General features: G+C 45.5%; 1 protein-coding gene across 1 annotated transcript; it reads left to right on the top strand.

Annotated features, from left to right (window-relative positions):
- The first annotated feature begins 1367 nt into the window (after positions 1-1367).
- Positions 1368-9324, top strand: LOC103539763 (ER degradation-enhancing alpha-mannosidase-like protein 2). The gene is made up of 11 exons (XM_030463253.1): positions 1368-1485; positions 1561-1671; positions 1771-1810; positions 2145-2250; positions 3273-3398; positions 4053-4264; positions 5293-5434; positions 5700-5824; positions 6509-6653; positions 7799-7920; positions 8802-9324. Exons 1-11 carry the CDS (start codon positions 1388-1390, stop codon positions 9291-9293), a joined length of 1719 nt encoding a protein of 572 aa, XP_030319113.1. The 5' UTR covers positions 1368-1387; the 3' UTR covers positions 9294-9324.
- The last annotated feature ends 209 nt before the right edge of the window (positions 9325-9533 follow it).

Raw genomic sequence — 9533 nt, 5'->3', positions numbered from 1 at the left:
AAAATGTGCTCCAGTAATGTACTGTGACAGCTTTTAGTGAAATCAGCTCCAATACTTTGATCCTCCCAGGAATGCAGCAAGATATACTCCAGCAGCCTTGAGCCACGAATAAGAAAGCAGACAGCCTTATGATAAATGACCCCAGAAACCTAAATTACAGCTGAAGCAAATGAACAATAATGCTGAAATTATTCAGCGGCGTTTTGTTGCTGCCACGGAGCAGAGCTGTACACGAGTGTACAGTGACACCTGGTGGGACAGCCCTAGGCCAGGAGCCTTGGGGTTAAGTGGGTTTTAAAGAACATCGACGGCAGCATGAGAGGAAATGTTGAGGAAATGTTGGGTTATTTGTGCCTTTTCCTCTCCCTCGAGCAAGCTGGTTTAGTTTTGATCACTACAGTTTGCACCTTGGCCATGGGCAGGACAGGCTTCACACCTCTTCTGTCTGTGTCCCACCTCACTCCTCACCCATGGAGCACACTCAGGGGAGAAAGGGAAGGATACACAGTGAATCCCCCACCAAAGTGTAAAGATGCAGGTGTACAGAGAGCTCTGCCCATCGTTCTAAAGCAGGGTGCTAAAATCACCGCCTGAAATCACCACAACGGCGAGCAGGGGCTTGGAAATCTGCCCCTGAGGTGATGGCTCCGGGGGACTCGGTTCTTCTGGCAGGGAACGAGAACCAGCTCTGCTCTGAGCTAGGGAGATCAGATCCTCAGCCCAGGATCTTAAAGTGCTTCCAGTGTGTGAAGATGACACCAGCACCCAGCTCCAGGCACAGACCTGGGCACTGGCTTCCCTCAAGAAGGGTTTCCTGACATAAAATTGTGTTTGAATTAGAGGGAGAAAAAGGCTTGAGGGTGGTTTGCCAGAAGGAAGATGGACAGGCCAGAATCTTTCCAATGGCTTCACAAATATCCTGGGCTATTTCGCCCTATTTCCAGAGAGGAATTTCACAGGAACAGTGCCAGGAACCATCTCCCCTTCCCACACTTTCCCGGTCAGCTGGCACCACTACCGGGAACTCAGCATTACTACAGAGCTGCCACTGTGTTTGCTACATTGATTTTCAGGTCTGAGAGCTTCACCCCCAGCACTGCCAACTCCTTCAGAGCCCAGGAGGTTCATTTCTGCCCTTGGAACAAGGAGCTATGACCCCCGCGGAAGGAAACCCAGGCGCTAAGAACTGCTCCCCACACACCCAGCGCCCTGCTGCACCCTGAGGCAGCTGCACCCTGAGGCAGCAGCACACCCTCACCGCCCCCCGCCGCCTCCCCGGTGGTACCGCCCGGCCCGGGCAACGCATGCGCTGCGCACTGCGGCCGCTCCCATTGGGTGCCGGTCGGGAGGAGGAGGGGGGAAGGTGCCGGTGCGGCGGAGCGTGGCGATGCTGCACTCGCTCAGCGCTGTGCTGTGCCTGTGGGCGCTGCGGCTGCCGGCAGGTACCGAGGCGGCCGCCCGCGGGTTGGACATCGCTTCCTATCGGTGAGTGCGGGGTCGGGAGGGAGCGAGCCGGAGAGAGGCTTGAGCGGGCCTAAGCCGGCTGTGCTTGTGCCTCAGGGAGCGAGTACGCGCCATGTTCTACCACGCCTACGAGCACTACCTGGAGAGCGCTTTCCCCTACGACGAGCTGCGACCGCTGACTTGTGACGGGCAGGACACCTGGGGGAGGTAGGGACCCTCCCCGGGACGGGACATCGTTTTCGCCTGCAGCGGGCCCGGGGCGCCCCGTCCCCCTCAGCGCCCCTCAGCTGCCTTCTCTCCTCACAGCTTCTCCCTGACGCTCATCGATGCTCTGGACACGCTGCTGGTGAGTCCGGGCCTTTAGCCCCCCCCTTCGCACCCGGTTTGTAGTCGGCAGTGAGGGAAAATCAGTGCTTGATCGACCGGGGAGCTGCTGCCTCTCCCTCTGCTCCGGCCCTGGGGGGCAGGTGGGCAGAGCTCCCACCCCTGAGACCTCCTGACGCTGGGACACAGAGCTAAAGACCCTGAAGAAACTGCTTTGAAATGAAACGGAAAGGTGTTTTCCTTACTGCTGCCTGCCACAGAATACTAAAGCAAAAGTCGAATTAACACTGGGCTGTGCCTTGGTTTTCTCTGTGAACTCTGAGCCTCGTTCTCTCCCTTGTCCTGCTCCCCTGCAGATTTTGGGAAATGTGTCCGAGTTCCAGCGAGTTGTCAGTGTGCTGCAGGAAGGGGTGGATTTTGATATTGATGTCAACGCATCTGTCTTTGAAACTAACATTCGAGGTAAGATTTTTTTTTTCATGGTGTTTATGCTGGGTTTCTTTCCTGTATGAGCCTCTGAACCGAACACAGAGGTAAATGGGAGGGAGTGGTCAGAGGGACTTTGTAACAGGACATGTAAACAAACAGAAATCCTAAACAAATGTCACTTCCTTCTTGTCTTTTCACATCACCTTTCTGCTTCCTCTCCTTACACAAACAGAAGTAGACGTGGCAGTTTCAGTATTTTGGTGACAGCTTTTGAGCTTTGGAATGAATGTATTTTTCACTGAAACACTACAAACAGTATACTGTCTTTTTTTTTTTTTTTTTTACATAGTGTTTTTTAGTAGAGATTCTGTATTTATTTCTTTAGCATCATAAAGTTGAACTTTTTTTTCTTTTCTTGAAAATCACAAGAGTTTGGGGAGTTTTTTACCCAGCTCAACACCTAACTGCTGCTGTGCCATCCAACTACAAGACACTGACAGGGAACAAAACTGGTGGTTATGTTTTTTGTTTGTTTCTCCTGTCAGTTATTGCTGAAACAGTTTTTGCAGTAGTGTAATTTTCTCTGTGTGTGTGCTTTTACAGTGTGACAGTAGAGAAGGCTGTGAAAAAGGGCTAATAACTCCCTGCTGCTGTCAGTCACACTGAAATTCTTTACTCTTGCCTAGACATTTTTCTCCAAGGAATTTATTTACCCAAGCATAGTATTAATGAAGCATAATTCCTCCTGTAGAGGTTCATGTTTATTATACTGTTAGCTCTCCATTTGCATGCACAGCAGTGCAGGTTTAGTAGGGCAAGTAGGATCTGATGCTTCTAAAATAATGGAAGCTATCTATTTACCTCCCACTGCAAACAGGCACAAAGGAAGAAACCACTCTTTTGGTGGTATATTGGATTAGGCTATTAACGATAAACCATCTCACTTTTCTCCTCTATAAACCCTATCCCTGCATCAGGATAAATACAAATAAATACAATGTGCTTCAGTTTTCATTCCACTTTCTTTAATGGGATTCTTACTGTCCACCTTGCAGTGGTGGGTGGTCTCCTCTCAGCTCACTTGCTCTCAAAGAAGGCTGGCATTGAAGTAGAAGCAGGATGGCCATGCTCTGGACCTCTCCTGAGGATGGCAGAAGAAGCAGCTCGCAAACTCCTGCCAGGTGAGGACTGCTGGAGTTTGTGTCCTGAGGTGACTGATGTGCCTGGTGGAGGTGGCATTGCTTGGTGTGTGGGCTCATAAAACACTCCTGTCTTCCCTGACCTCAAAGCAAGTTGCATATTGTGAAGCTCTGTGTGTCTGCAATCCAAGGGTTGTGTGTGCTTAGCACATCAGTTTCTGTGTTGCTTGGTGGGGGGAAATGTATTTAATACAAGCAATAAGAAAAGGCTGTGAAACAACAGCTTGGAAAAGCAAGAAGATCCAGCCTCATCTGCCCCTTTTTGTGGGCTGCTGCTGGGAGGTGTGCTTTGGTGGCATGGCACTATTTCCTTGTGTGGGGGCCACCCTGAGCTAGAGTTCAGGAGTAGCCACAAGCTAAGTGATGGCACACTGGCTGTAATTCCATTTTGCCTGCCCTGTTTGTGCTGTAAAAGAAGTCAAGATGCAGTCTGCTGCTTTGGGCAAGATCTGCAGTACCCCCCCAGGGCTGTGTAGCTTGTGGCACCCTCTCTCCTCTACTCCTCATGTTGTTCTTTGCAGTTACTGCAAGAGCTGCAGTCCTTGTTGCCTTTCTGCTCTGCAAAGTGAGGTGTGTGCTTGGCACTGTCAGATGTAGCAGTGAACACTCAAGTGAACCAAAAATAGCCTGTTTCAGCTTTTCAGACCCCAACTGGCATGCCATATGGAACAGTGAACTTGCTGCATGGAGTGAACCCCGGGGAGACTCCAGTCACCTGCACTGCTGGAATTGGTACATTTATAGTGGAATTTGCCACTTTAAGCCACCTTACTGGTGACCCAGTGTTTGAAGATGTTGCCAGGAAAGCCCTGAAGGCATTGTGGAAAAACCGCTCAGATATTGGGCTGGTGAGTGAGGGCTGAACTTTGAATTTGCTGCTCTGCTTTTTGTATAATTTTGTGCATGCAACTCTAAGCATAAAAAAAAGAGAGAGGAAATGGAACTGGATAAATAACCATCATGGTAATAACTGGGCCAGAGTCAGATGTTTGACATTGTTGCTACCTGCAGCATCCACATCTCCACTTAGTGCTGCAGCCCAGCATTACACCATTGTTCTGTTCCATAACAAGTGTGGTCGGGAGGCAAATGTCTTTCTTGGGTATTGCAGTTTTGTAGCAGCAACTGTAAAGGTTAAATAAAAGGTCTGTCAGCTGCCTGATGTGACAATGGCCTATAGGAGATAATAAGAGCAATGCAAGTGCACCAGTGCACCACAATCCCGTGGTCACTCTTTATTTAATTTCTAGAGCTGCTTTTTTGAACTAGTGTTGCTGGTATGAAGTGGAACAGGTTAATCATATACTATATGAAGAAGTGTCCCTTTTGTTTGCTTTGGGATCTGTTTATTTTTTGTTTATACCCCTAATCCTTGTTTGAGAGAGAAATTGAATAGCTGGGTTTCTCCACTTTTGCTAAGCTAGTCATGGTTGTGTATTTTCTTCTCTGCCACGTGGGTCTCTTTCTAGACTTTGGAGCCCCAGGTTGAAGGATCTGTTAAATATTATCAGAGGGGTTCTCATACTTTTGACATCCTTGCCCTCCATCACTGTATCTGTACCTATTCATCCTGCTCTGCTCTTGTGAGATGGGAAGTGGGTCTGGACAGACAGTAGCATAGTGGTGTTTTGTTTTGGCCAGTGCAGCACTGATATGGGAAGGGTAAAATTCCAGTTATATTTTCTGCACTTTGAACTTCTCTGATGCTGATAAATGTATCTTGTTGGAATGGACATGGTGAATCTGTGAAACAGATGGTCTGAAAAAAAGGTCAAGGGTTTCTTGTGTGTGATATGGGGATTTTTAAAAATTATTATTTAGTAGATAAGCTTTATTTCCACTTTATCCCCCTCTGTTCTCCTCTTACTTCTTCCAGGTTGGTAACCACATTGATGTGATCACTGCCAAGTGGGTGGCCCAGGATGCTGGCATTGGGGCTGGAGTGGATTCCTACTTTGAATACCTTGTTAAAGGAGCCATTCTCCTGCAGGACAAGGAGCTGATGTCTATGTTTCTAGGTGAGCAGTTTGTTTTCTGTATGAAGGGTCTCAGGAGAGCCTTGTAAAAACATTGCATGTGGGACTGTGGAGGAAGATGGTGAAGAATCTAACAGGGTGCATTTGAAACTGTTTCAACTATGGCTTCAGGAATGCTTTTGAACAGTTTGATGAGCATCCTGAGAAGTCATTCTTTTGACATGACTCAAGTGAAAAAGGGGCTTCTCTCATTCTTTAAAATAAGACTCCTTTGTTGGATTACCTACTCATCTATGTTTTCTTACAGAATATAACAAAGCTATCAAAAATTACACGAAGTTTGATGACTGGTACCTCTGGGTTCAGATGTACAAAGGAACAGTGTCCATGCCTGTTTTTCAGTCCCTGGAGGCCTACTGGCCAGGCCTACAGGTAAGAACTGCTCTAGCAGTAGCAAATGGTGATTTTATTCATCTATCTTGGGTTGGTATTTAATATGACAGTGACAAACCCTCATCAGTGCTGGTTTACAGGTTTATTTTGATCTCTGGTGAATTCTGGTGTTGGAGCCTGTAGATGTTGACTTTATCAGTGGTCTCTAAGAAAAGTCTTCTATTAAGCATGATGGGAGGGAAGTTTTTTCTGTTGCAGACTCTCCTGATAGTGGTTTCTTAATCCAGATGGGAACAGAAGGCTAAAGAAAATCAGACCTCTTTTTTCACCCTTTCTAAATGCTTTACTTGTGTGAGTACTTTCCCATTCAGAGTTTTGAGGCTTTATATCCCCACTGAAGTAGACTGCCTGAAAGAAGTGTTGACTGAAGTGATTGACTGAAAGAAGTGTTGACTGTAAGACCCAGCCTTCTGTTAACTAAAAATCAGACAGTTTATACTCTTTAGGTGTATGGAATGTGATCCAACAGAAAAGCTACACCTCCCTCCTTAGTCCTTACCTGTTCTTAAGGCATCATACCTAATTAATACTTACACCATTCAAACCTGCTGAACAACCCAGTTCTGTCACCATTTATAGACCATAAGAGTGTTATTGAATAAATTCCTGTGTTGTTTTTTCCTCACCCAGATGTTGCTTTGCTAACTGGCTTCTCTCTCCCAGAGCCTCATTGGGGATATAGATAATGCCATGCGGACCTTCCTCAACTACTACACAGTCTGGAAGCAGTTTGGTGGATTGCCTGAGTTCTACAACATTCCCCAGGGCTACACTGTGGACAAGAGAGAAGGATATCCACTCAGGCCTGGTAAGCAGAAATTAAATAAAAAGGAACATGGGCTCCTGCTTTTGCTCTGGTGGTAAGATCAAATGTTAGTAATATCTGCCCTCCCAAAGTTCCTCCCCACTTCTGCTTCCTTCCTGCCTGCATTTTACTGGTGTTTTCTGTAGCCAAAGCCACACATTTTACTTTCTGCCATTCTGAAGTTATGCTTGTAAAAAACCCAAACAATAATGTTACTGTATAAAGCAGGGGGTGTTAATGAATTGGGTTTTCAGTGTAGGATTTGGCATGTTTAAATGTTAAATTTTCTGATGTGGGATGTCTTGCAGTCATGCAAAATGTTAATGCTTGTGTCCTCTAAATCGTGGCAGTGAAAGTGAGTGTGAGTAGAGCACTGTGGTTGTGTTTTGTTCCTGAAATAAACCAGCTCCAGCTGCACCAGTACAGCTCAACACATAAGAGGAATTACATGTTGTCTGTGATGCTGCAGTGAAGTGGTCTGCTGTTCACAACTCTAGCAAAAAAAAAAACCAAACCACACCTGGTTATTAGATCAGTAAAACTTTGTAAATGAGAATGATGGATTCATTTCCTTCTGGTCTGAGTGTTCAAGTGACATCCACATCAGATGCTTCTGCCAAAAATACTCCCTAAGTGTTAATTTTCAAATAGCTTAGAGCATCCCAAAAAACCCTGTTTCTGTAGGCAGTAAACACAGCACAGTGTTTATGTTGCCTAAATGCAGTATGTCCATAGTACCCATTTTCATGGTGGTTTAAGTACCCCTGTTTCAGAGGCTGACACTGAATTAAAAAGATACATTTTGGGGGTTGAATTTCTTGTCTCTGCTTCTTTCTAGAAGCATCTTTCTTTTCTTCCCTTGACATCAGAGTTCTAATCCTTTTCTCTCTCACTCCCTTCCCACTCTCCGTCTGTGGGAGGGGGGAACATTGTTCCCTCCAGGCTGATTAACCTGAATTTCTTTGTAGCACATCCTTAGCAAAAGCAAGGACCTGTGCTTTGAGCCAGAGGAAACAGAAAGCAAGCCAGGCTGCTTACCTGATCATCTTAAAGTAGTGCTGTGAAATCAGTACAAGAAATGCCTTGCCTTCCCTCTGTACTTGGTTTGGTGATCTTTACACCTGCAAATGTTTGGGGTTTTTTTGCAGAGCTGATTGAGAGTGCAATGTATCTGTACCGTGCTACCCGGGATCCCACACTCCTGGAACTGGGAAGAGATGCAGTGGAGTCAATAGAGAAAATCAGCAAGGTTGACTGTGGATTTGCAACTGTAAGTGCTAAATTATCTGCTAAACTGGCTGCTAAAAATCAGAAAGTGTTCTCATGAATGATGTTTTGCCATGGGATTTAACTTTGGTTAAGACGTGACTTCTTTTTCAACCAACCCCCTGGTATTTCTCTGTGAAGCTCATGTGGTAACTGCTGGTCCTGTTTCTGGCAATAATGCCCCTCACAGCCTCAAAAATAGGACAGAATCTGTCTCTGGCAGTTGCACCAAAGCCCAAAACATGGGAAAGCATCAGAAGCTTCTCCTGCTTCCTGTATTTCTGTAGCTACTGGGGAGGTTCTGCTCAGCAGGAAGGTTGGATGCAGGCTCTCTGCCAGCCAGTTGTGGGATTCTGCTTTCCTGCTGTGCCTCCAAAATCTCATCAAACACAGGAGCACTGCAGTGAGTGATTTCTCTAAAATCATTTAATAGAAGATTTCAAACATACTATCAAGCTGTGTTTCACAAGAAACTCCCTGTAAATACAGAGAATTAGGTCTTGTGATTTGGGAAGTAGGTAAAAGCCTTACAATTAAATTTTTTTTTCTTAGTAGGGTGAATGATGGGAAGCTTACTTGCTGTTCTCCTTACCCAGGTTTCTCCTGGGTAAGCTTCCTGTTTTACTGATTTACTGTAAAATTTACTGATTTACTTTCCTGTTTTACTGATTTAATCTTCCTGTTCCTACCCACTAGATTATACTAATTCAAAACATCTGAAACCTTGTTGATGTATTTCCATACAACTGTTTAAAATACAGGGTGAATTGGTGCTGTGTTGTGTTGTGAAACTGAAATGAATCACAAGCTGGTTTTCTTTTCCCTGTAAGTTCATGACTTACTGAATTAGAATAACTGTAACCCCCTGTATTTCTTCTCTTGTAGATCAAAGACTTGAGAGATCACAGACTGGATAATCGCATGGAATCCTTTTTTTTGGCTGAAACAGTAAAATACTTGTACCTGCTGTTTGACCCAGACAACTTCATTCACAACAATGGATCAGCCTTTGATGTGGTGATGACACCTTATGGGGAATGTGTCCTGAATGCTGGAGGGTACGTCTTCAACACTGAGGCTCACCCCATAGACCCTGCTGCCCTGCACTGCTGTAGGAGGCAGAAAGAAGAGCAATGGGAAGTGGAAGACTTGATGCAGGAATTTTACTCCCTAAAGAAAATCAAGAAATTCCCTTTAAAAAGAGCTTCTGACCATGGAGATGGGGAAAGTGCAAAGAGCCCTGAAGGTGCTTCTTCAGAGAAAGGTGAAGAGAAGAGAAAGTCCAGGAAGAGCTCACACTCCCTCCTGACTTGCCCCAGTCAATCTTTTAACTCTAAACTTGCAGTACTGGGACAGGTCTTCCTGGATAATACCTGATTCTCTTCTCATGATCTGTTTAAATTATTGACTCAGACTCTGGGAATCTATTTTTATAGTTTCATAATGGAAAAAGTCGTACCTCACAATGTGAATTGTATTATGAAGTGAAACAGCTTCCCATTAAACTCTGCTACTGCTGGTTCCTAAAATGTGATTCAGATGTCAGCTGTTAATGCTGTGAAGTTGCTAATCTCAACCTGATGGGTTGCCTGGATAGCACAGAAAGGTGTTCAGAAA

This window comes from Calypte anna, chromosome 20 (assembly GCF_003957555.1).
Source record: "Calypte anna isolate BGI_N300 chromosome 20, bCalAnn1_v1.p, whole genome shotgun sequence".
Classification (NCBI taxonomy): Eukaryota; Metazoa; Chordata; class Aves; order Apodiformes; family Trochilidae; genus Calypte; species Calypte anna.
This window is presented reverse-complemented; position numbering and strand designations above follow the sequence as displayed.

Coding starts and splice junctions, on each gene's coding strand:
- LOC103539763 (XM_030463253.1), top strand. CDS start 1,388: ATGCTGCACTCGCTCAGCGCTGTGCTGTGCCTGTGGGCGCTGCGGCTG. Junction 1,486..1,560: donor TTGGACATCGCTTCCTATCG/GTGAGTGCGGGG, acceptor CTTGTGCCTCAG/GGAGCGAGTACGCGCCATGT. Junction 7,921..8,801: donor TTGACTGTGGATTTGCAACT/GTAAGTGCTAAA, acceptor CTTCTCTTGTAG/ATCAAAGACTTGAGAGATCA.